This window comes from Theropithecus gelada, chromosome 2 (assembly GCF_003255815.1).
Source record: "Theropithecus gelada isolate Dixy chromosome 2, Tgel_1.0, whole genome shotgun sequence".
NCBI lineage: Eukaryota > Metazoa > Chordata > Mammalia > Primates > Cercopithecidae > Theropithecus > Theropithecus gelada.
Genome location: NC_037669.1, coordinates 158,355,299 through 158,381,970, shown reverse-complemented (window position 1 = coordinate 158,381,970; position 26,672 = coordinate 158,355,299). Strand labels below are relative to the sequence as shown.

Sequence of the window (26,672 nt, the reverse complement as noted above, 5' to 3'; positions counted from 1 at the left end):
CTCCTATTACTAATGAGAAAACAGAGCCTCAGAGTAGTTAAGTAACTTATCTGGTATGATGCAACTACTCAGTGGTCTAACATCCAAATCCAAGAGTCTTTAACTCCAATTCCATGCCCATTTTATTACTGCACAGATTGCATGTGACAATACTCAGTGGATGAATGGACAGGTGACTATTAATAGAAAGTGGGCACAGGGAACTAGTATACAGAGAAAAAGACCTGCTAGGATCTGTCTGCTCTGTTCTCTGTGATGGATTGCCTAGGACTTAGTGGTCAGCATCCTTGCAGGGTCCTTGATGTAGTGGGACCTGTGGGGCTGGGCTCAGGAGCTGTGCACATGGGACTTAGAAGGGGAAGATATTGGTCAGGATATAAATAAAAATTAGAGGAAAAATGTTAAGGTGCTGGATACTGTACTAGGTGATTTACAGTAATTACTAATTTAGATCTCAGAATAACTATGAAGTAGGCATTATTGAGAGGTGAAGCTGGCTGGGCTTCTGGGTCAGGTGGGAACTTGGAGAACTTTTCTGTCTAACTAAAGGATTGTAAATGCACCAATCAGTGCTCTGTGTCTAGCTAAAGGTTTGCAAACACACCAATCAGCACTCTGTCAAAACGAACCAATCAGCACTCTGTAAAATGGACGAATCAACACTCTGTAAAACGGACAAATCAACTCTCTGTAAAATGGACCAATCAGCAGGATGTGGGTGGGGCCAAATAAGGGAATAAAAGCTGACCAACTGAGCTAGCAGCGGCAACGTGCTTGGGTCCTCTTCCACGTTGTGGAAGCTTTGTTCTTTCTCTCTTCTCCATAAATCTTGCTGCTGCTCACACTTTGGGTCTGCACTACTTTTATGAGCTGAAACACTCATGGCAAAGGTCTGCAGCTTCCCTGTTGATGTCAGCAAGACCACAAACCCACCAGAAGAAAGAAACTCCAGACACATCTGAACGTCAGAAGGAACAAACTCTGGACACACCATGTTTAAGAATTGCAACACTTGCCGCGAGGGTTTGCGGCTTCATTCTTGAAGTCAGCCTAAACCAAGAACCCATCAATTCCGGACACATTATGATCCTCATTTTCTAGGTGGGGAACTGGGGCACTGAGAGCCTAGGTGACTTGCCTAATTCAGTGTCCAACCTGAAAGTCTTAGCGTATAGAAGTGAATGACCAAGCCACTGTAGCTTTAGTGGTGTCTTCAGTCAGGGAGAACCAGGGCCAGGATCTTCTCTTGTCCTAATTCGCACAGTTATGATCCTCTCCTGTGTTTACTGAATGCCACTTCTACCAACGCTATGTTCCTGCCTTGCAGTGTGAAGATTATTTCCAAATTCAGATCTGGGAATGAACCCCACTTCTGGGAGCACGTTCATCTATCACAATTTCTTCTTTTGTTTTTAAATCCAAATTCGTTGACAGCTGTTGTCCCAGCCCACTTTATGCCATGCTCTCAAAATTTCACAGCCTTCCTCTTCACTCCCGAGCATCTACTATCTCACCTGGGAGAGGGGCCTCTGGAGGAAGGCACTGAAGCAGCTGCTGTGACACATGCTGCCTATTTCACAGATTGGGCTGACATCATCTCTTTGTGGGGCGCAAAACTCGTGTGTCCCCATCCCTGACTGCTAACCTCCTTCCCATCTTTGCCGGGCCTGCCCAGGTGTCCTGTAAACAGTGTGTCAGGGAAGACTAGCAGCGATCCTGCACAGCTGCCTTTGATCAGGGACCTTTGTTCCGTTACACATGAGAGTTCCCAGAGTGCGCTGGGCTCCAGGGTCAGTGGCCCTTTAGCCGTCAGCCTGGGGGTCAAGTGGAGCTGGGTGAGGTTGAAAATACGGTGATGAGAAAAGGGGTTTCTTAGCAGGGTATATCTCTGTCTTAAAATGAGGACAGACAGTTCCTGGTCTCTCCAGTTGTAGAAGGACTGAGTTGAGGAAAAGGAGCCCCTGACTTTGTAACATTGAACAGTACTGAATATCTCTGCTCCATTATTCCTCCATTCTGCCCACAATCCTAGCTGCCCTTCATAGTCCTGTAGAGGAAATGATTAAAAGGCTGTCTGCTCCCTTTCTTCTTTCATTTCCCTACCTTTCTCTTGTTTCCATTTTCTTTCTTTCCTTAAAAAGAAAACAAACAAACCAAAAAACCACGGATTTATTCTGTTCTCGTTCCTTTGCTTGAGGTGGCTATGGGCAGTGGCTCCTGAGAGACTGGGGTGGAGCAAGCAGTGGGAGGATCAGGAGGTTGTTTACCTACAAGAGAAATGAGCAAAGAACTGAAAATAGTGAGCACACTGGGACTGCGGTTTTTCATGGGCAGAGAAGGGAGCTGCACATATGGGGTGGAAGACAGCTAGAATATCTGCAGTGCTGTTCAGTCAGAATTGAGGGATCAGTGTGAACTCATGGTTGTGTAAGAGTGTGGGACAGGTATAGATGTGTGTGTGTGTGTGTCCCCAGCTCTGGAGAGCCTAGTATCAATGATTCTGCAACAAGAGTTACCACACCTGGCACCCAGAATTTGCTTTCTAAATACCGTTCTCCACTAAACGGATAGGTCACCTTAGAGAAGGAGATTCCAGAAACAGAGATTCCAGAGCTGGTACAGAGAAGGTACAAGGTAGGCCTGAATGTCTTGTTCTAGCAGAAAGTGAAGTGCTTAAAAAATGTCGAGGCTTGTAACAGGTCCACAGGAGCCAGCTGGAAGCGCCTCCAATTGGCCACATGTGCAACAGTTTGAGCACTAAACTAGATAATGACAGTAACTTGCCATAACCCACCAAACAAAACAGGAACTCACGAGTCCATGCAGATAAAAACAAGTCATAGAAAAAATTAAACAGATGAAGAAAGGGAAATTCTTCCTTACCTTAGAATGCTAATTAATAAGCATAGAAGAAGTGATATCTGAAAATCGTCATTTTGCAATCAATATAGCACTAATCCATTGTATGAATCATTAAGAAAACAGCATTGCCTCTGTGATATTGCTGCCCAAAACGCAGAACCTGAGTCTCATCATGTGGTGATGCCACAAAAACCCAAATGGAGAAAGTCTCTTAAAAACTTACCTGTTAAATACAAAATCCCAGCATGAGAACACAGACCAACCAAATCCAGAATGTTGGAAATTCCCAAGGATCAATAAAATGATCCAGTTTATTTGACAAGTATGCAACATAAAATGCTGCAGATTGTTTGGAGTGAAAGAGATTTAAGAGTTAAATGTAACATGTGGATGTTGTTTAGGATCCAGTTTCAACAACCTAACACTTTTTTAGACAACAAGGGTAATTGCTATATTGACTGAGTATTAGATGATAATAAGAAATAATTGTGCTGTAGTCCCAGCACTTTGGGAGGCTGAGGCAGGTGGATCACGAGGTCAGGAGTTCAAGACCTGCCTAGTCAAGATGGTGAAACCCCCATCTCTACTAAAAATACAAAAATTAGCCAGGTGTGGTGGCAGGTGCCTGTAATCCTAGTGACTCGAGAGGCTGAGACAGAGAATTGCTTGAATCTGGCAGGCAGAGGTTGCAGTGAGCCAAGATCACACCACTGCACTCCAACCTAGGCAACTAAGCAAGACTCCATCAAAAAAAAAAAAAAAAAAAAAAAAGAAAGAAAGGAAGGAAGGAAGGAATTGTGGAAAACTCCAAAAACGAGAACACCTCTTCTCCTCCAAAGGAGCACAACTCCTCATCAGCCAGGGAACAAAACTGGACAGAGAATGAGTTTGACAAATTGACAGAAGTAGGCTTCAGAAGGTGGGTAATAACAAACCCCTCCGAGCTAAAGGAGCATGTTCTAACCCAATGCAAGGAAGCTAAAAAACCTTGAGAAAAGATTAACTTTTTGTTCTGCTAACTAGAATAACCAGTTTGAAGAAGAACATAAATAAGCTGATGGGGTTGAAAAACACAGCACGAGAACTTTGTGAAGCATACACAAGTATCAATAGCCGAATTGATCAGGCAGTAGAAAGGATACCAGAGACTGAAGATCAACTTAATGAAATAAAGCACGAAGACAAGATTACAGAAAAAAGAATAAAAAGGAACAAACAAAGCCTCCAAGAAATATGGGACTATGTGAAAATACCAAACCTACATTTGATTGGTGTACCTGAAAGTGACGGGGAGAATGGAACCAAGCTGGAAAACACTCTCCAGGATATTATCCAGGAGAACTTCCCCAACTTAGCAAGACAGGCCAACATTCAAATTCAGGAAATACAGAGAACACCACAAAGATACTCCTCAAGAAGACCAATCCCAAGACACATAATCATCAGATTCACCAAGATTGAAATGAAGAAAAAGTGTTAAACGCAGTCAGAGAGAAAGGTTGGGTTACCCACAAAGGGAAGCCCATCAGACTAACAGTGGACCTCTTGGCAGAAATCCTGCAAGCCAGAAGAGAATGGGGGCCAGTATTCAACATTCTTAAAGAAAGGAATTTTCAACCCAGAATTTCATATCCAGCCAAACTAAGCTTCGTAAGTGAAGGAGAAATAAAATCCTTTACAGACAAGCAAATGCTGAGAGATTTTGTCACCACCAGGCCTGCCTTACAAGAGCTCGTGGAGGAAGCACTAAATATGGAAAGGAAAAACTGGTACCAGCCACTGCAAAAACATAACAAATTGTAAAGACCATCAACACTATGAAGAAACTGCATCAACTAACAGGCAAAATAACCAGCTAGCATCATAATGACAGGATCAAATTCACACATAACAATATTAACCTTAATGTAAACAGGCTAAGTGCCCCCAGTTAAAAGACACAGACTGGCAAATTGGATAGAGTCAAGACCATCAGTGTGCTGTATTCAGGAGACCCATCTCACATGCAAAGACACATAGGCTCAAAATAAAGGGGTGGAAGAAGATTTACCAAGCAAATGGAAAGCAAAAAAAAAAAAAAAAAAAAAAATTAGGGGTTGAAATCCTAGTCTCTGATAAAACAGACTTTAAACCAACAAAGACAAAAAAAAAAAAAGACAAAGAAGGGTATTACATAATGGTAAAAAGATCAATGCAACAAAAAGAGCTAATTATCCTAAATATATATGCACCCAGTGCAGGAGCACCCAGATTCATAAAGCAAGTTCTTAGAGACCGACAAAGAGACTTAAATTCCCACACAATAATAGTGGGAGACTTTAACACCTCACTGTCAATATAAGGCCAATTAATGAGACAGAAAATTAATAAGGATATTCAGGACTTGAACTCAGTTCTGGACCAAGCGGACCTAATAGACATCTACAGAACTCTCCACCCCAAATCAATAGAATATACATTCTTCTCAGTACCACATCGCACTTATTCTAAAATTGAACACATAATTGAAAGTAAAACACTCCTCAGCAAATGCAAAAGAACAGAAATAACAGTCTCTCAGATCACAGTGCAATGAAATTACAACTCAGGATTTAAAAACTCACTCAAAACTGCACAACTACATGGAAACTGAACAACCTGTTCCTGAATGACTACTGGGTAAATAACAAAATTAAGGCAGAAATAAATAAGTTCTTTGAAACCAATGAGAACAAAGATGCAAGGTACCAGAATCTCTGGGACACAGCTAAATGAGGGTTTAGAGGGAAATTTATAGCACTAAATGCCCACAGGAGAAAGCAGGAAAGATCTAAAATTGACACTCTAACATCACAATTAAAAGAACTAGAGAAGCAAGAGCAAACAAATTCAAAAGCTAGCAGAAGACAAGAAATAACTAAGATCAGAGCAGAGCTGTGGAAGATAGAGACACAAAAAAAAAACCTTAAAAAATCGATGAATTCAGGAGCTGGTTTTTTGAAAAGATTAACGAAATAGACTGCTAGCCAGACTAATAAAGAAGAAAATAGAGAAGAATCAAATAGACGCAATAAAAAATGATAAATGGGATATCACCACTGGTCCCACAGAAATACAAATGACCGTCAGAGAATACTATAAACACCTCTATGCAAATAAACTAGAAAATTTAGAAGAAATGGATACATTCCTGGACACATACACCCTCCCAAGACTAAGCCAGGAAGAAGTTGAATCCTTGAATAGACCAATAACAAGCTCTGAAATTGAAGCAGTAATTAATAGCCTACCAATAAAAAATAGCCCAGGACCAGAAGGATTCACACCTGAATTCTACCAGAGGTACAAAGAGGAGCTGGTACCATTCCTTCTGAAACTATTCCAAACAATAGAAAAAGAGGGACTCCCCTCTAACTCATTTTATGAGGCCAGCATCATCCTGATACCAAAACCTGGCAGAGACACAACAAAAAAATAAAATTTCAGGCCAATATCCCTAATGAACATCAATGCGAAAATTCTTAATAAAATACTGGCAAACTGAATCCAGCAGCACATCAAAAAGCTTATCTACCACGATCAAGTTGGCTTCATTCCTGGGATGCAAGGCTGGTTCAACATACACAAATCAATAAACATAATCCATCACACATAAACAGAACTAATGACAAAAATCACATGATTATCTCAATAGATGCAGAAAAAGGCCTTCAACAAAATTCAACAGCCCTTCAAGCTAAAAACTCTCAATAAACTAGGTATTGATGGAACGTATCTCAAAATAATAAGAGCCATTTATGACAAACCTACGGCCAATATCATACTGAATAGGCAAAAGCTGGAAGCATCCCCTTTGAAAATTGGCACAAGACAAGGATGCCCTCTCTCACCACTCCTATTCAACATAGTATTGGAAGTTCTGGCCAGGTCAATCAGGCAAGAGAAAGAAATAAAGGATATTCAAAAAGGAAGGGAGAAAGTCAAATTCTCTCTGTTTGCAGATGACATGATTGTACATTCGGAAAACCCCATCATCTCAGTCCAAAATCTCCTTAAGCTGATAAGCAACTTCAGTAAAGTCTCAGGATACAAAAAGAATGTGCAAAAATCACAAGCATTCCTATACAACAATAATAGACAAACAGAGAGCCAAATCATGAGTGGACTCCCATTTACAATTGCTACCAAGAGAATAAAACACCTAGGAATCCAACTTACAAGGGATGGGAAGACCTCTTCAAGGAGAACTACAAACCACTGCTCAACAAAATAAGAGAGGACACAAACAAATGGAAAAACATTCCATGCTCTGGATAGGAAGAATCAATATTATTAAAATGGCCATACTGCCCAAAGTAATTTATAAATTCAATGCTATCCCCATCAAGCTACTATTGACTTTCTTCACAGAATTAGAAAAAACAACTTTAAATTTCATATGGAACCCAAAAAGAGCCCACATAGCCAGGACAATCTTAAGCCAAAAGAACAAAGCTGGAGGCATCACGCTACCTGACTTCAAACTATACTACAAGGCTACAATAACCAAAACAGCATGGTACTGGTATCAAAACAGATATATAGACGAATGGAACAGAACAGAGGCCTCAAAAAGTAACGCCACACATCTATGACCATCTGATCTTTGACAAACATGAGAAAAACAAGCAATGGGAAAATGATTCCCTATTTAATAAATGGTGCTGGGAAAACTGGCTAGTCACATGCAGGAAAATGAAACTGGACCCCTTCCTTACACCGTATACAAAAATTAACTCAAGATGGATTAAAGACTTAAGCATAAGACCTAAAACCATAAAAACCCTAGAAGAAAACCTAGGCAATACCATTCAGGACATAGGCATGGACAAAGACTTCATGACTAAAACACCAAAAGCAGTGGCAACAAAAGCCAAAATTGACAAATAGGATCTAATTAAAGAGCTTCTGCACAGCAAAAGAAGCTATCGTCAGAGTGAACAGGCAACCTACAGAATGGGAAAAAATTTTTACAATACATCCAACTGACAAAGGGCTAATATTCAGAATCTACAGGGAACATAAACAAATTTACAAGAAAAAAAACCCATGAAAAAGTGGGCAAAGGATCTGAACAACCATCAAAAAGTGGGCAAAGGATATGTCACAAAAGAAGACATTTAGGCAGCCAACAAACATCAGGAAAAAAAGCTCATCATCACTGGTCATTAGAGAAATGCAAATCAAAAGCACAATGAGATACCATTTCATGCCAGTTAGAATGGCTATCATTAAAAAGTCAGGAAATGACGAGGCACAGTGGCTCATGCCTGTAATCCTAGCACTTTGGGAGGCTGAGATGGGCGGATCACGAGGTCAGGAGATCGAAGCCATCCTGGCTAACACAGTAAAACCCCATCTCCACTAAAAATACAAAAAATTAGCCAGGTGTGTTGGCAGGTGCCTGTAGTCCCAGCTACTCGGGAGGCTGAGGCAGGAGAATGGCATGAACCCAGGAGGCGGAGCTTGCACTGAGCCGAGATCGCACCACTGCACTCCAGCCTGGGCGACAGAGCGAGACTCTGTCTCAAAAAAAAAAAAAGAGAAAGTCAGGAAACAACAGATGTCGGAGAGGATGTGGAGAAATAGGAATGCTTTTACACTGTTGGTGGGAGTGTAAATTAGTTCAACCATTGTGGAAGACAGTGTGGCGATTCCTCAAGGATCTAGAACCAGAAATACTATTTGACCCAGCAATCCCATTACTGGGTATATACCCAAGGATTATAAATCATTCTACTATAAAGACACAAGCACACATATGTTTATTGCAGCCCTATTCACAGTAGCAAAGACTTGGAATCAACCCATCAATGATAGACTGGATAAAGAACATGTAGCACATATATACCATGGAATACTATGCAGCCATATAAAAGGATGAGTTCATGTCCTTTGCAGGGACATGGATGAAGGTGGAAACCATCATTCTCAGCAAACTAACACAGGAACAGAAAACCAAATACCACATGTTCTCACTCATAAGTGGGAGTTGAACAATGAGAGCACATGGACACAGGGAGGGGAACATCACACACTGGGGCCTCTCAGGGGATAGGGGACTAGGGGAGGGATAGCATTAGGAGAAATACCTAATGTGGCATGATCTCAGCTCACTGCAACCTCTGCCTCCTGGGTTCAAGTGATTCTCAATTCTTGTGCCTCAGCCTCCCAAGTAGGTAGGACTACAGCTACATGCCACCATGCCCAGCTAATTTTTGTATTTTTAGTAGAGACGGAGTTTCACCACATTGGCCAAACTGGTCTCGAACTCCTGACCTTAAGTGATCCTCCTGCCTTGGCCTCCCAAAATGCTGGGATTACAGGCATGAGCCACCGTGCCCAGCCTCTTTTGCATTTTCATTTACAAACTTTAGAATTATGTTGTTAATTTACATGAAAAAACATTTGGAATTTGGGAGTACACTGAATTTCTACATCAATTTGAGGAGAATTGTAATTTCTACAGTATCAAGTCTTCCACTCCCTGTTCAAGATATAGTTTTCCATTTACTTTGAGTTTCTTAATTTAAAGTCTGGTGCATAAAAGTTTTAGATGTCTTTTGATAGATTTAATCCTAGGCATTTGTTTTTCTTATGTTACTTTAGGTAGTATTTTTCGTGTTTTTTCTTTTCTTTTCTTTTCTTTTCTTTTCCAATTTGAGTATAGAAATACAATTGACTTTGGTGTATTTACCTACCTTGATCCAGCTCTTTTTTTTTTTTTTTTTTTTTTTTTTTTTTTTTTTTTTTTTTTTTTTTGAGATGGGGCCTCACTCTATCACCCAGGCTGGAGTGTATTGGCGCAATCTCAGATCACTGCAACTTCTGCCTCCCGGATTCAAGCGATTCTCCCACCTCAGCCTCCTGAGTAGCTGGGACTCAGGTGTGCACCACCACACCTAGCTAATTTCTGTATTTTTAGTAGAGAAGGGGTTTCACTATGTTGGCCATGCTGGTCTCAAACTCCTGACCTCAGGTGATCTGCCTGTTTCAGCCTCCCAAAATTCTGTGATTATAGACATGAGCCACCACGCCCAGCTTTAACTCATTTATTCTAAAGTATACTCTAGTTTCTTCAGAATTTTATACACATACAATTTATTATGCATAAAGATGAGAGTTTATTTTTTTCCTTTCCAATCCTTTTACTTACTGTTTCCAGTAAAAGGTTGACTAGAAATGATAATAGTAAACATCTGGTCTTACTGATCTCAACAAGAAAGCTTTATTCAACATTCCACACTAAGTATGATTTCTGTAGATTTTTATGGTACACAGATACTTGATATCAGACTGAGAAAGTTTTGTAGAATAAGTTTGCTAAGAGGTTTTGTTATGAAGGGATATTGAATTTTATTAAATGATGTTCCCGTACTGAGTGATAGGGTCATACCATTTTCCTTTATTATTCCACTAATATGATATATTACAGTGATTGATACTTGAAAGGATAGCTTACATTCCTGCAATAAACCCAATTTGATAATTACTTATTAATCTTTTTTACCTTTTGCAAGATTCAATTTGCTAATCTTTTGTGTAGAAATTTTGCATCTGTGTTCATAAAAGTTATGTTTTTTATCTTTGTCATGATGTCTTTGTTAGTTTTTCCTTTCCAAGTATACATACTGTCCTCAAAACATTAGTTAAGGAGTGTTCCTACTTTTCTGTTCCTGGAGGAATATATTGGTGCAATCCTTTTACTTTATTTAGAGACAGGGTCTCACTTTGTTGCCCAGGCTGGAATGCAGTGTCGTGATCTTGACTCACTGCAGCCTTGAACTCCTGGGCTCAAGCAATCCTCTTACCTTAGCCTCTCAGGTAGCCGGCAATACAGGTGCATGTCACCGTGTCCAGCTGATTTAAATTTTTTGTAGAGACGAGTTCTCACTATATTGCCCAGGCTGGTCTTGAACTCCTGAGCTCAAGTGATCCTCCTGCCTCAAGCTTCCAAAGCCCTAGGATTACAGGCATGAGCTGCCACCCCCACCCTGTAATTCTTCTTAAATGTTTGATGGAATTCATTCCACCTGGTCCTGGACTATTCTTCATGAGACAGGTATTTTTGTAGACTCCCCTGTGAAAAGAATGGAAACCTTGAGAATCTTCATTGTCCGAGGACTTCTGAGAGGTAGAACAGCGATAAAGAGAGAGAGCGGAAGAGAGAGAAAGAGGCAGAGAGAGAGCGAGAGCGAGCGAGCAGTAGTGTCATGTGGCATTTCAAAATGCCTGGTATTTTCCTAAAAGAACCCTGCCCAGTCCCCAACCCCCTGGTCATACGGCCTGACCCATCGGGTTTGCAGGGTGACTGGCTTCGTGAATGTCAGTTCTCAGGCTGCCAGCTTGCTGCTTCTCGAGGATGACCCAGACTCAGAGAAGTCTCTGGTGTCAGGCGGAGGACACTGAGTGGGGGACAGGAGGAACTGCTCAAAACAGAGGCTCTTTGTTTGCTTTGCTTCTGTGTCCACTGGGCAACATTTGGAAACAACAAATATTGGTTCAGAGGCCCACTGCTTTCTTACCCACCTCCTGCTGGTCAGCTTTTCCAATTTTCCTGCACGTACACACGAGCGCAGCTGTTTCCTTAAGGGCCAACTCGTGGTTGAAATTTAAGAGTTTTGCCCTGTTTGCGGTGAAAGATTTGGCTCATGCTTGGGTTGGTTTAGAACTGTAAGCTTCCTTTATGTCCTCTCTCATTCTCTTTCTCTTTCTCTCTCACCTCCCTCGCTCTCTTTCCTCCCCCACTAAACAAATAAAGAGAAGGTCAATATCAAGAAGGCAGCTGTGGTCTGGAGAAGGCCAAGATTTAGGAAGTGTGAGTTCAGGTCTCAGAGCTCCATGAATGAGGACCCATCATTTGACTGTAATGTCCACATCTGATAAAAGGAGGTACTGACCTTATCTTGCAGGGCTGCCCCAATGATCTTGCCCCAGGACAGTGCCTGACACATACAAGGGGATAAAAACATGATATTTTCTTCCAGCTGAGCATAATCAAGCCAGTCCATGTCTAAGGATCTGCAGTTGGTACTCAGACCTCTCCCAGACTGACCAGCCCCTGTGCTGGCAAAGCCCTGGGGGCTGTGTGTCTTTGGAGAAATGGCAAGGCTGGGTGTCTCATTTCTGTCCCTCTCTCGGTGTGACCCCAGGTGAGCTCCTTGGCCCCTGCATGTCCTGGTTTCCTGGGAGAGGCAGTGTCCCTGGTGGATGCGTACACTCTGGAATCAGACTGCCTTCTTTTGTATTCTGACTTTGCAGCTGACCTTGAACAAGGTATCATCCTCTCTGGTCCTCAGTTTCCTTGTCTCATCTGTAAGACGCAGATGCTAAAGCACCAAAGTCAGAGGGGTACGGTAAGCGCTCACCGATGCTCCCAGTAAGTCTCAGCCATCATTAAGCTATAAAAAGGGACAGTGAATTTCAACTTCAGAGCATCTCTGGTGTAGAATTAAAGAATGTAAGTGAGAGCACAGGTACAAGTGTCACGGACATGGAGCGCTGTAATGTTACTCTTACCTTCACATGCTCCTACAGACATATACAGGCATAGGCACCCCATACAGCTAGGGCCATGCACACATGTACACCCCAAAGCTGGCCTCACCCCTGTCTACCCCATCCAAGGAATGGCAAACACGAGGCTCTGCTGTTGTCCTCCTGAGCAAGAGCCAAGACCCTGGGCCTCTCCATCTAGGTGCGTGTAGATGACGTGGGAGCACCAGTTCTCTATGTCTTGTCTGAGCTTCCTTTATATCCCTTGAGGCTGTGTACTTCCTTCCCAGCACCTGTCTTGGGCTTGGTCTCAGAGGATCCCTCTGAGGACAGGGCATAGAGTTGACTGGTCTAGAGAGAACTCAGCCTGGCCAGTAGGTAGTTGCTCCCTGCTCAGGGGCTCTGGGTAGGCTATGGGCCTGTGGCTGGAGGAGTGGCCTCAGCAGGGCTTAGTCTATGAATGTAGATGGGCTCCAGGGAAGGAGAATCACTGACCATCTTCTTTCCATGCCCTGTGTTGAGCTTCCCTGAGTTTGTGGCATGAGCTTAACCTTTGGTAACTGCACTTCCTGCTCTCTGGCAGACCTTGCAAGCTTACTACAGGGCCTGTCCACGCATCAGCTGTACGTGTGCATGCTGCTCTGTCAGGTGCCTCCCAGTTAGCCTTGCCCCTGACTTTTCCTGCTCATCTCACATCCCTACCTCAAGGTCTCCAAATGAATCCAGACCACTGCCTAGAGCCTGCTGCAGGGACAGTAGGAATATGGCCCTCATGCCAAGAGTCTTCTTTCCCTATGGCTCAAGTGCAAGGGACCCATGGACGGGCCGGGGGGAGTAAGACAGGGCAGCAGTGGTCACCCTCCCTCGCTGGTGAGGCTGATGTGTTGGGAAAGCCAGACTTGCCTTCTGTCCTCACTGTAAACAGAAAGCCTCTGCAGTGGACTTTAAAGTGGGAGGTGTGTAACCCCTTTGCATATGAGATCATCTTTTGGAGCGTGGGAGAACATAACCTAACTTCCAGTTATATTTATTGTTATTGCAAAAGATTAACACATTATCATTCATTCATATTGAATGTGTGAATTGGCCCTGTCTCCCACCTGAGTCTGCAGTCATGACAGATGGAGCCTTTGAGGTGTCCTAAGGGAAGATGGGGATCACCTCACAATGCTATAGGTTAAGAGGGGAGTGCCGACCCTGCCCTTTGTTTTGGTATTTTTATTTCCATATTTTGGGGTTTGTATGTGCCCAGTTAAACGGATGCACAGATTAGATAATTGGGCTTTAACTCCAATCTTCACGAGATGCACACATGCCTTAAACAGATTTCTACAAAGAAACTAGAATTAGGAGATAATTCTGACAACACAAAAACAAGTGAACAAAAAGCAAATGCCTGACCTGACATATCCACTAGGCTTGGTATGGGCTTGGTCAACTAAAACATGAGACAGAATGAAGGACCATCTGGTCAGGTTGGAGAAGAAGTAACTTTTGGCAAAATCTCCAAAGTCTGGATTTACACTTCGTGGAAGGAACCTTGACCTTTCCCCAGGTATGTTATGCCTTGAGATAATAATCCTATATAAGGCCGCATAAGCAAAACGACATTCGAAAATGAGTTTCATCTTTAGCTCATTCTTTTACAAAGTTCTATTCCTTGTGCATGATTAAAGTGTACACACTTTTTAGTTAAAATATAACCATCTAGAAGGCACAAATTCAGTATTTTTCATGATAAGTGTGTGCAATTAAAGCGGTTAGGAGACTCATCAACTAGAGGGGAACACGGTGGTCCCAGGCTGTAAGAACAGGCCACACCCTCCACTGGGCCGCTTGCTTTGTGCTAAGATGGTACTTGGTTCTGAGCCTCACAGTGTCTTGACCACGTTCCTGGAACCTTCTTGTGGGAGGGAGTTCATCTTCCCCTATGACTCTGTCCCCAGTCTAAGGTGTCCCACAGGAAGCTTGAGGGCAGGAAGTTTTCCAGCCCAGGAGCCTGAGCTCAGCGGGGCAGGAAGAAGGAGCAGCTCCTCCGTGGGGGACCTTTGAGAGCCCAGGAGCAGGATTTCGAGGGACACCTGGTAGGGAGCAAAAGGTGCTGAGTCTGTCTTTGACCTTGAGGCCAGCTTGTTTCTCCTGCATGCTCTCCCAAAAGGGGCTTTGCCTGTCATTCTCCAGTTCTAGTGTGGGGTCTGGGCGCAGTTGTTTTCCCTCTCCAGCCTCGGAGTCTCCCTCTGTGGACTGCGCAGATAGGACTGGTGGCACGGACCAGCTCGGCCGCCCTGGAGTCAGGAGCAGAGCCACCCGGTTCCCAGCCTGCCTTAGCCGCTCCTGGCACCGAGAGAGCCGCGATGACAATGGCTGGATTGTGCTTCATGTCCCTTTTCATCAGCATTTCTGTGCTGGACTCCTTCCACTCGCGGGTCGTCTCCAGAGCTCAGGAAATGAGGTGATCAGTGGGGCGAGTAAGGAAGGGGGGTTGGGAGAGGGGCGATTGGGCAACCGGGCTGCACAAACACGGGAGGTCAAAGATTGCGCCCAGCGGGCCCGGGCCGGGAATAAAAGGACGTGGGGCGCGGGAGGCTGCACAGAAGCGAGTCGGACTGTGCTCGCTGCTCAGCGCCGCACCCGGAGGATGAGGCTCGCCGTGGGAGCCCTGCTGGCCTGCGCCGTCCTGGGTGAGTGCGGGCGCGGGGAAGCAGCGCAGAGTTGCTGGCTGGAGCGTTCCCTGCAACCCGGGCGGCCACCGCGCAGCCTGCATGCACTCCTCGCTCAGGCTGGAAGCCTGGGTGCCTTTCCCTTGCCTCTCTACGCCCCACCCCTGGCCTCTGCTTAGGCCTCTAGACACCTTTCACTGCACTCACTGTCTCCTTCCCGTTCTCCTCTTTGTCCAGCAAATCTTGCAGCAGTGAAATACAATAAATCAGAGCACGTCTAATCAGGTTATCAAAACCCTTTGCTGCTGCCTCTTGTCAAGTCCAAACTCCTTAGTACGGCATTCAAGGCCTCCCGGGTCTGACCATTCCCCCTTTCAGAGTCTGATGTCCCCTGGGTGCCCTGGGAGCTGTCAGAGCGCCCATCGAGCGGTCAGAGCATGGGATTTGAAGCCAGACTTCTTGGATCCAAATCCTGACTGGCCCCTCACCAGGGAAGGGGTCATCACAGCACTTGCCTGGGAGGGTCAGGTGAGGGTCAGCGAGGTGGCGGATGCCGGGTACCAGTGGTGGATGTTGCACACATCCTGCTATGGGGCAGTGACTGACACCTCACTCCCCGACCTCCTGAGGTGGGGCCCCCTTCATACTCTAACTTCTGCCTGCCATTCGTGGGGCATTTGTCACACTGTTGGGGCTTCTGTGTTTAGTTGTCTCTTCCCATAAGCTAGCAATTCCTTGAGAGAGGACCCCACGTTACTTGCCTTTATCCCCACACAGAGCAATTCACAGGCTGTGCAAGGTAATGCTCCATTGAGGACACATTCTCACCTATAGGAACCCTGGAGGTGTGGCTTTGAGGAGAGGCTGCCACAGACTTATGTTGCCTCCTAGGATTTCCCATGGGCCAAGGGGGATGATGGGGGTCGCTGGGGTGGCCATCCCTGGTGGCCCCTCCTCAGGTATCCTGGAGAGCTGTGGGCCTCCTGGCCACAGGCTTCGTGGATCTTCTTCAGAGCCAGTGAATCAGCCTTGCTGTTGTGGCCCACAACATAAGAGCATTTGTTGTTTCAGTGGAGATGACAGGGGGCCTTGGGCACAGGGCAAAAGCTCATGTGATATGGATGCTATCTCTGCAACCACATGGATTTTAATAGTTACCCATGGCTGGCTTCAGCTTTTTTTTCTGAATGGCAGCCAAAAAGTGTGGTGAAAATGGAGGGAGAGTTCAGTGGAGACAGAGGGGAGACTGTTGAATTCGTGGAGTTTTTAGTTATTCCTAAACAGAGAGCAACAGACAAGAGTCACAGACAAATTAATTCTCTTTTCATTAATTTACCCACAACTACTGGCCAAGAAGGGGTGTAACTCAGAATGGTTTCTTCTTGTGTGCTCTGAGTAGCAGACCCAGAGTCTGGAGACCCAGATTCTAGGCCTGGCTTGGCCAACAATAAGCAGGGTGACCTTGGGTTAAAAAAAAAAACAACAAGGCATCATTCTTTGAGTCTCACTCCCTCTTCTCAAAAAGATGGCAGTTCCTCCCCTGCTGGTTTTCCAAAGTTTGAGGTATCGAGCCAATGTGTTGGGGTAGCTGAAAACGCCCTGTGCACACTGAGGCTTATGCACACTGAGGCTTATGTTCCATGGCAGGGCAGGGGCCAGGACAGTGACGGGAGGAGACAAGGCGGAGACAGAGCAGACTGTCATCTCCAGCCGGGAGCTGATGGTCATGCCTGCATCCCTCTGGCCAGCAGAGGGTGGTCGGTAGGAAACTGGGAGGCCATTAGGGCAACGTTGTATTGGCCCAGTCTCAGAATGCAGTAGAACTTGTGCCCTGTAGCGTTCATGGACAGGAGTGAGAGGAGGACGGGACGGAGGGCATGTGGCTGTCAAGGCCTTTCTAGGGGCGATGCTATCTCTCCCTCAGCACAGGGAGTGGGTCTCTTCCATCTCTGGCCTCTCTCCCCCAGGGCTGTGTCTGGCTGTCCCCGAGAAAAGTGTGAGATGGTGTGCAGTGTCAGAGCATGAGGCCACCAAGTGCCAGAGTTTCCGCGACCATATGAAAAGTGTCCTTCCATCCGATGGTCCCAGTGTTGCATGTGTGAAGAAAGCCTCCCACCTCGATTGCATCAGGGCCATTGCGGTAAGTCGCTGCTGCCTAAAAGAGAATGGAAGAAAGCCATACTTTCTCTATCTCCGGTCACTTTGGAGCAATTCTTTACTCACAGGTAGGAGGCTGATGTATGGGGCAGTCAACCCTGACTGTTACTAAAATCACTTCAAAAATGGAAATGGGGAGGTTTTCTTTAATGTGTCTGGAAAGCAAAAGTCAAAAAGCACGTTAACTTTTGCTTTCCAGACACAGTAGATGCAAGGGTGACTGTTTTGAGACACTAGGTTCTCTGAACTCAGCAAAAATATAAGAATGCCTGCTATCAGGCTGGGCGCAGTAGCTCATGCCTGAAATCCTAGCACTTTGGGAGGCTGAAGCAGGTGGATCACCTGAGGTCAGGAGTTTGAGACCAGCCTGGCCAACATGGCGAAACCCCATCTCTGCTAAAAAATACAAAAATTAGCTGGGCATGGTGATGCATGCCTGTAATCCCAGCTAGCTACTTGGGAGACTGAGGCAGGAGAATCGCTTGAACCGGGGAGGCAGAGGTTGCAGTGAGCCAAGATCCTGCCACTGCACTCCAGCCTAGGTGACAGAATGAGGCTCCATCTCAAAAAAAATAAATAAGTAAGAATGTCCACTATCAAAATTATTATATAACCTTCTTTGGCAGCTTTTGATACACAACTGAGAAGACGAGTGATGCATGCAGGGGGAAGAGTACAGTGTCTTGATTGCAGGTGACAGCTGATCCCTTTGTTCTTAGGTCTACAAAAATGCTCTTCATCCTTTCAACGTTGCCCCTGCCTATCTGTACGTGTCAGATCCCATGCTGGGCAATGGGGCTGCAGTGGTGAATTAAACACACTGGTCCTTACCCTCAGGGAGCTCGTGGCCTAGTCAGGAGAGCAGAAAAACACACGAATAAGTAAACAACTAACTCCAAAATGTGGGGATGTACAATAGAGGGAAAAAGGAGAGTGTTCTGACAGGGACTCACTTTGTCCTGGGTGGTCAGAGACCATCTCTCTAAGAGAGATGTAATGAAGCTGAGACCCAAGGACTGAGCCTGGGTTGGTCCCAGTGTAAAATACACCAGGCAGCAAGCAAGAGCAGATGCAAAGGGCCTGAGGCAGAGCAGAGCGGGCTTATTTAAGTTGCTAGGGGGAAGCCAGGGTGATGGGAGCTGTCAAAGATAAGCACAGCCAGATATTAGTTTAGGCAGTGACAGTGGGTTTCATTCAGTAACTAGTGACAGTGGGGAAAGAGCTGGGCTCCATTCTGATTTGTGCAGCGGTGACGTGGGCATTTTAAAGGGAGAATGAGGGAGGGGAGAACGCAGGGCTCTGTAGAGTCAGAGAAGTAAAAAGGTAGAAAGGGCTGGTCAGTGTAAATGTGAGGAGGTCAGCTGTGTCTGATAGCTGGCAGTTCTCTTGATTAGGACTCTATTCTCCCACAGAGACGGGGAGACAGACACTCTCTCCATCCTGATGATTGTGTTGCAAAGGAATGGCTCTCAGTCCTTGAGACAGATGCTTGTGAGTTTCAAGAGATACATATTCACAGTTTTCAGCCCTTTTTAGTAAATGCTCTTGGAAAGGGAGGTCAGGGGCCTATCATCAGTTGTGTGGGCTAGAAGAAACAGATACATTTTCCTGACAGCACTGAGTTTTCTCAGGCAAGCACTTTAAGGGGAACCAGGGCCATCCCAGGGACAGAGATTTGTTCTGTTAGGAGCCGTGCCAGAGTCTGGTCAGGTCTCTTAGTGCAGGGGTTTGGACAGACTTGTCAAGTGTGGGAAATTCTACAGTTCTCGGCACAAAGCAAGCAGGAGGTTAGCCGAAGGGAAAAGGTGGAAGAGGTAGACACATCCAGATGAAGCCTGGCTTCCCTCCAGGAATCTGCGCTGGGGTTTTCCTCCTCTACCAGTGTCGTTCTGCTGGCTTCCCCTTGGCTTCCCTCCAGCCTTCTCTCTGTGGCTTTCCTTCTTCTGGGTTTGCTTATCTTGACTTGTGAGAGCTTGCTTGATTATAATCCTGTCCCTCCCAGCTGGCACAGGTTCCCCTGGGAACCCTGCAGCTCAAGTGCTGGACCCTGTGTTTTAGGCCTTAGCTCTTCAGTTCCCTGAGCCCCTGAGGCACCAGTGATTTCTTGGTGTCTTGGAAAAGAAAGACCAGGTTCCTGACCACTCTCCCAACCCCACTGCACTGGGCAAAGCTCTCGTTTGTTTGCTTCACTTTTATTCAGCAATGTGAGGACTGGGGAAGGGAAGGTGTTTGCAGATTAAACAAAACCACAAAGTGTGTTTCATACGTAAGGTCTAGTTGTTGTGGAACAGAAAGGCCCATTGTGTCTCTTAATTTTGTTTTGTATTGTGGTATATTAAAAGTATGTTTTACAAAAAAAATCCATTGATGAGTGAATAGACAAAATGTGGTATACACAAATGATGAAATATTTTTAGCCTTAAAAATAAATGAAACTCTGATACATGCTGCACTGAGATGAACCTTGAAAACATAAGTGAAGCAAGCTAGATACAAAAGGACAAATATTGTAAGATTCCACTTTTATGAAGTATCTAGAATAGTCAAATTTATTGAAACAAAAAGTAGCATAGTGACTACCAGGGGTTGGGGTTGGGGAGAAATAGGAGGTAATTGTTTAATGGGTAAAGAGTTTCAGTTTCTGGAGATGGCGGTGAGGGTTATAAAACAATGTGAATGCATGTACTTAATGCCACTAAAATGTACACTTCAAAATGGTTAAAATTGGCCGGGCGCAGTGGCTTATGCCTGTAATCCCAGCACTTTGGGAGGCCGAGGCAGGCGGATCACCTGAGGTCAGGAGTTCGAGACCAGCCTGGCCAACATGGTGAAACCCCGTCTCTACTAAAAAAATACAAAAGTTAGCCGGGCATGGTGGCAGGCGCCTTAATCCCAGCTCCTTGGGAGGCAAAGGCAGGAGAATCATTTGAACCCGGGAGACAGAGGTTGCAATGAGCCAAGATGGAGCCATTGCACTCAAACCTGGGGAACAAGAGTGAGACGTCTGATATAGTTTGGCTTACAACATATTTTATTTCATTTAGAAATACTATTGTCTTATTACTTGATTGTAACACAACAAAGCTCATGGAACTATAGTTTTTGCTTTGTAATTTGTTTTGTTTCATTCTGTTTAGTTTTTTGAGAGTCTTGCTCTGTCACCCAGGCTAGAGTGTAATGGTGCAATCTCAGCTCACTGCAACCTCTGCATCCTAGGTTCAAGCAATTCTCCTGTCTCAGCCTCCCAGGTAGCTGGGATTACAGGCATGCACCACCAAGCCCACCTAATTTTTGTTCGTTTTGGTAGAGACAAGGTTTCACCATGTTGGCTAGGCTGGTCTCGAACTCCTAACCTCAGGTGATCCGCTTGCCTCAGCTTCCCAAAGTGCTGGAATTACAGGTATGAGCCACTGTACCTGGCCTGCTTTGTAATTTGATCAATAGGAAATCTTCATAGAGAACCGGCAAGGACTTCTGGAAAAATCATTTTGATTAAAGACAGTTAAAGCACAAAAGGAGTAAAACTATGTGTTTAAGTGTCTAAATAAAAGAGAGTTTGGCTCACTTTAAGGATTTACATAAAAAGAAAATAAAATTATAGATCAAGTAAGAAGGCAGCTATAGTATTTCAAGGGAGCTGTTGATTTAAAGATGAGGGCTTATAGAAGCACAAAGTCAAAAAGAAATATAACCTGAAGTGACAGCGCAATGATAAGAAATAAACCCGGACTGTCTGGACTCAAATCCCAGCTCCATGACTTACTGGCTACGTGGCCAGGGGAAGTGACTTAACCTTTCTGTGCCTCAGATTTCTCACTTGTAAAATGGAGCTGAGATAGAAAGAGAGATGAGCTGCCCATGTGTTGGAGTAGACAATTATACCAGAGATGAGCAAAAATGGAAGCAATAATCAAGCTTTTGATCATTCAGTACATAGTTATCACCAAGAAGCTAAACCCAGAGAAAGGGCCCAATCCCTCAGCAAAAGGGTCCTGCAGTTTTATGGACCCAGGACAGGAAGGAAGAGCATTGAGTACCGAGTCAGAGTGAAGATGAACGTTTTCAAGGTTTCCATCTTCCCCTAGAAAAAAAAATCTCCACAGAAGCACCTGAGGAAGACCTCAAAGGAAGTCTCAAAATAAAGAGGTCTCTGAGCAAAGGTCACGGGTTAGGAATGAAAACAGGTGTAAAAAGAGCGTGGCCACCCCAAGCGAGCTGCATCCTTGCCAGCAGAGTCCCCTCCAGAGACTGCATTGCACTGGCTGTGCTCTGAGTCTGCGGTGGCGCGGGCGGCTTTCTCCCACGGAGCCTGCCAGGTTAAGCCTTCGTAATTGCCTACGGTAAAATCACGTAGGATTTTTGACCAGGAGCTGAGCACCTCACCAGGGAAAAGAGAAACACAATCCATCCCTCCCTCTATGCATAAGGAATAGGAATTTGGTGGCTAAGTGCCCTTGCAAGGGAGACAGAGTCAACTGAAGCTAGCAGGGCTGTACATGGTCTAGTCAAGTTCTGGCCCTGGGTCCGTGGAGTCCTGGTAGCCACTCTCCACTTGTGCGGGTTGAGGTGGGCCTTCCTTGGAAGTCAGGGCTTCATCCAGGACTGGCCTGTTCTCTTTCAGGCAAACGAAGCGGACGCTGTGACGCTGGATGGGGGTTTGGTGTATGACGCTTACCTGGCTCCCAATAACCTGAAGCCTGTGGTGGCAGAGTTCTACGGGTCAAAAGAGGGTAAGTTCTCCCTGGGACCCCAGGAAGGAGTTGTCACCCTTATTCTCTGTGCTGAGTCTTGTGTTTTACAGGCAGGTTTTCATCTTTGGAGAGTGAGTAGGGAATGAGGGGCCCCATCAGCCACCACAGCCACACCGCAAGGCCTCCGGGGGCTTGGGGCTGGCCGAGGACTAGTGCTCCTAAAACTGACCCCTGCGCCAGGGGGATATGCTTACCAGACAAACACGGCAGGCTGTGTGCAGCTTGACCTGCTGCGGTCTAGTGATATGCCTGGGGTCCCTGGAGGCCTCTGGAGCCACAGGTACCACTCACATGGAAGAGGTCACTCTGGAGCACACACTCAGATGCCAGCAGCACTGCAAGTCTTCTGAGATCAACCTGACTGTCCCTGGGCCTGTGCCAGCAGACAGGAAATACTTTGATGGGCCTCTGTTGCCACAGCTCCAGTCTCCTGGTGGCTGGGGCTGGTAGGTATAGGCAGACACGCTGCAGGGCCAGGGGAGGCAAAGCATTCAGGACACATGTGCATGTGGCCTTCTTGCCCCTGTTTGCCTGGAGGGGTAACATTACAAATATACCTTCTATGGTCTTCTCTCTCCCCTGCAAGCCTAGGCAGGTTTTCCTGATTCCCTCCTCCTTATCGCCCAGTCCAGTAAAAACAAGGCCTCTCCACTCCCCTCCCTCCTCAAGAGTCCCATGGTGATGAGCCATGTTTCCCTGCACCAGGCTGAAGGCCTTCCATTCACACTGTGCCTTTGCAGATCCACAGACTTTCTATTATGCTGTTGCTGTGGTGAAGAAGGATAGTGACTTCCAGATGAACCAACTTCGAGGCAGGAAGTCCTGCCACACGGGCCTGGGCAGGTCCGCTGGGTGGAACATCCCCATAGGCTTACTTTACTGTGACTTACCTGAGCCACGTAAACCTCTTGAGAAAGGTAAGCTGGTGGGAGGCTGGGTGCCCTCGAGCAGCTGCCTCTGCTCCAGATGCCCACACAGGCCACACTAGGCAATCACCCTCAGCAGACATGTGGGATGAACTCAGGTGGGGGAAGGAGGTTAACCAACTTTAAACTGGCAGGTCTGCTGCACCAGCCGCACTTGGGAGGTGGAGCTGAGATTTTTTTCTGCTCTGAGCTCCCGACACGCCAGCAGAGGCTGTTCTGATGAGTGAGGAAAGGGTGCAAGGCTCGGCAGAGGGTTTCAGTCTAGACGATGGTGGCTCTCTTGTCCACTTCTCTGGATTTCTTTCCTGGAGATTTCTCTGGAACCCTGCACCTCTCTAGGCAGTTCTATGTCTGGGGCATGGATCCCAGAGGGGACCTCTCTCTGAGCTGTTCCAGCCTCTGACAAAGCAGGGAGAGCGTGCACTGAGAAAGACCCAAGATAGGCCTTGGTTAATGGGAAGCATAGACCTTCCTCAGATGGATGGTGGCAAGACAGAGGTCAACTATTCCTATTAGAAATCCTTGATCTTGATGAGTTAGCCTAAGGGCAAGCTGGGACTGCATGTGCTGGTTTGGTTTTAGTCCCCTCTGTTCCCTGATGGGCCTGGGCGGGGTGATGCCTTTGGCTGTGGCCAACCTCACTCATGCTCTGTGGTCCATTTCTCTGTGCTGAGCAGCAGTGGCCAATTTCTTCTCGGGCAGCTGTGTCCCGTGTGCGGATGGGACGAACTTCCCCCAGCTGTGTCAACTGTGTCCAGGGTGTGGCTGCTCCACCCTTAATCAATACTTCAGCTACTCAGGAGCCTTCAAGTGAGTGAGATGTCTGCTGCTCCATGGTGGCCAAAGTGCCAAATGTCCTCAGGGTGAGAATTCTTTGCTGGTCCAAAGCTGAGCCCTGCCTGCCTACAGGGGCATCAAGGTGGCCTAATCCCCTCCCAGTGAGTCAGAAGCACAACCTGGGACTCCTAGGCCAAGCCAGCCCATGTTCCCTTTCATCTGACCCTGACAAGCAGGCCCTTTTCCTGGGGGCCCTTCCTCTCTCCCCAGAGACCTCGAGCCTGGTCAGGGTCTCCTCTCAGTGGATCAGGCAGAGCCTGAAAGGACAATCATGCCTCTGGTGTCTGGGCCCACTGTCCAGGGACTGGCCCTCTTCCCTCAATCCCAGCAGTGTCACCTGCTCAGTACACTGCCTATCTCCTGCCCCCATCACTGTCTCTATTTGGGAAGCTGATTTCTTGCTCTCTCTTTTTACCTTGATTATATCCTAAAGTTTTACAACCAGCCAAGGACACATTTTCACCCTCAGGAGACACTATACCATTATCTTCTATTCCAGAAGTTTAAAAACTCTTTTCACATGAAAATATCTTCAGTTGCATTTTGCTTCTTTGGGTTACTAGGGCTTTTTATCTTGTGCGAGCTCATTCCCCCATCTCAGCACTGCCCTGGAGGTCTGCACACCACATGGCGTTGCTTCAGCTACGGGGCTGCACAGAGGCCTTCCCCAGGCTCTAACCTTGTGTGAGTGCTGGACAGTGTGATCAGACTCTCCAGGTGCAGGTGGAGAAGGGCCTGCCCTGCAGGAGCCCTGCTGATGTGTTTCTTTGACCCAGGTGTCTGAAGGATGGTGCTGGGGATGTGGCCTTTGTGAAGCACTCGACTGTATTTGGTAAGTATGGGACAAGAATCCACCAGGGCCCCTCCAAATAGTGGGTGTTCTTTTTCCATGTTCCCTTTTTCATGCTCAGTCGTTGGACATGAGCATACTGTATTTCTCCTTTATCATTGCCTGGGTTTCCACCTGTGCAGAGTTGGGTACCTACGGGGTCCTCATCTGGATTCCTGGGCCTCATTCCATCATTCCACCTCTTCACACAGTGCTTCTGCCTCTGGAGTAGTGTTGCCATAACCAAAGACTGGGGGTTGGTCCTGCTAAGGTCAGGCTCATGGTGGAATGAGGAGCAATCACTGCTGCATGGGCATCAGAAGCCTTTACCTGGCTGTGGGGTCTTGAGCGAGTCATTCTTCTGCATGTCCTCTGGCCTTCAGGGGTCACTCCAGGCCTCTCAGCTCATACTTTCTATGATCAATGCAATTTCAAGGATGGGCACCACAGCCCATGGCTCTCCTGCATTAGGCTCACCTGGGCTTTCCCTCCGCAGAGAACTTGGCAAACAAGGCTGACAGGGACCAGTATGAGCTGCTTTGCCTGGACAACACCCGGAAGTCGGTAGATGAATACAAGGACTGCCACTTGGCCCGGGTCCCTTCTCACACCGTCGTGGCCCGAAGTGTGGGTGGCAAGGAGGACTTGATCTGGGAGCTTCTCAACCAGGCCCAGGTATCCCCACCTGCCATCCTCCCCTCCAGCTTAGTGCTCTCTGCTTGGATTTGGGGGTTTTCCTCCTGGCCATCTTGTCACTCTGGAAGTCTGCATGTTCAGGATACAGTGGGAGCCATGCCACATGCCATTAAATTCTCTAAAAGCTGGGACTCCTCACAGAGCAGCAGGGAGTCTGCTGTGGTGCTACCATCTGCTGCCCTTGCCTTTGTGGCTGGTGATATCTGAAGAGGCTCTGAATTGCTCTGTTCCATTCCTTTTTACCTAAACCAGACCTTCAAGGCCCAAAGCTAAACCCCACCCCAAGGAGGCTTTCCATGGCCCTCCCAGAAGGAAATGGTCTCTCTCCCCATTCCCCTCAGTCTGGCTGGGAGGGGGCTGCTCGCACAGCGGCTTTACTTCCCGAGAGCTTGTGATTTGGGTTCAGCCAGCTTCCTCTTGCCCAGCCCTCCCATCTGTCCACTGAGAGTTTGATTGGCACCCACACAGGGCAGCCTCTGGATTAGCCACATTTCTTGTTCTCACTGATGTTTCAACCCGTTCCGTTCCGGGAGACAGGCACAGAAGCAGGTTCAGGGAAATCGCGGACCCACAAGGGCTATGGGCAGAGGAAGTGCTGGGTGAGCAGGAGCAGGTCCGATTGCCCTCTCTCCTGGCATCTTGAACTTTTTCATGTTGTTTCCTTCAGAGACTTGTTTTAACTTCAGTCCCATTTCTCAGCCTCCTTTCTTCTCTGTTGCCATCCACTATTCTGTTTCTCTATGAACAGGAACATTTTGGTAAAGACAAATCAAAAGAATTCCAACTATTCAGCTCTCCTCATGGGAAGGACCTGCTGTTTAAGGACTCTGCCCACGGATTTTTAAAAGTCCCCCCAAGGATGGATGCCAAGATGTACCTGGGCTATGAGTATATCACTGCCATCCGGAATCTACGGGAAGGCACATGTGAGTACCTGGGGAAAAGCAGGTGACCACAAGCACTTGGGAAACCTGGTGAGCACAGGGGCCAGAGATTGAGTCTTTTAAGGGACCTGCATGCCTCTCCTGATGCTCCTTTTTCTGACCTGTCTGTGAGCCCAGTGTTAGACTGATGCTGAATGGCATTAGTCATTATGAGATGGCCTTGATGTCACCATGGGCTTTAAAGGAAATCCACTTTTAAAATGACTTGAATTGGTTCCAGTATTTCCTTTGCATCAATCAGGACTGCCTTGCCTACTTTGTGAAGCCAATTAGCTTATCACAGAGTAAATGAAATAGAACAAAATTATTATGTATTGCACATCTCCAGCCAGTCAACATGTGCCATAATGAAGAGGCGTTTTGAGAGAGGTTGATCCCAGTCCTGAATTTCATTGAGTCACTGTGGTTTTGCTTGACCATAAATTTCTTCAGCAGACATTTATTGAACATCTAGCCATATGCTCTGCTAGGTGCTGGATATAGGATGGCATGACAAA

The 26,672-nt window shown here is 46.3% G+C and overlaps 2 protein-coding genes across 3 annotated transcripts in view; both read left to right on the top strand.

Annotated features, from left to right (window-relative positions):
• The window catches only part of LOC112619403 (inhibitor of carbonic anhydrase-like), a 53,478-nt gene extending 42,189 nt beyond the window's left edge, over positions 1-11,289 (top strand). Inside the window, 1 exon segment of the mRNA XM_025377382.1 lies at positions 11,187-11,289. Coding sequence (XP_025233167.1) covers positions 11,187-11,289 — 103 coding nt within the window.
• Positions 11,290-14,513: 3,224 nt separating this feature from the next.
• The window catches only part of LOC112618253 (serotransferrin-like), a 32,506-nt gene continuing 20,347 nt past the window's right edge, over positions 14,514-26,672 (top strand). For both annotated transcript variants that reach the window (XM_025375075.1, XM_025375074.1), the window contains exons 1-8: positions 14,514-15,056; positions 17,003-17,175; positions 21,814-21,922; positions 22,684-22,860; positions 23,547-23,679; positions 24,483-24,538; positions 25,032-25,210; positions 25,980-26,157. In XM_025375075.1, the coding sequence (XP_025230860.1) occupies positions 14,519-15,056; positions 17,003-17,175; positions 21,814-21,922; positions 22,684-22,860; positions 23,547-23,679; positions 24,483-24,538; positions 25,032-25,210; positions 25,980-26,157 (1,543 nt within the window). In that variant the 5' untranslated portion in view covers positions 14,514-14,518. The remainder of the gene's footprint in view (positions 15,057-17,002; positions 17,176-21,813; positions 21,923-22,683; positions 22,861-23,546; positions 23,680-24,482; positions 24,539-25,031; positions 25,211-25,979; positions 26,158-26,672) is intronic.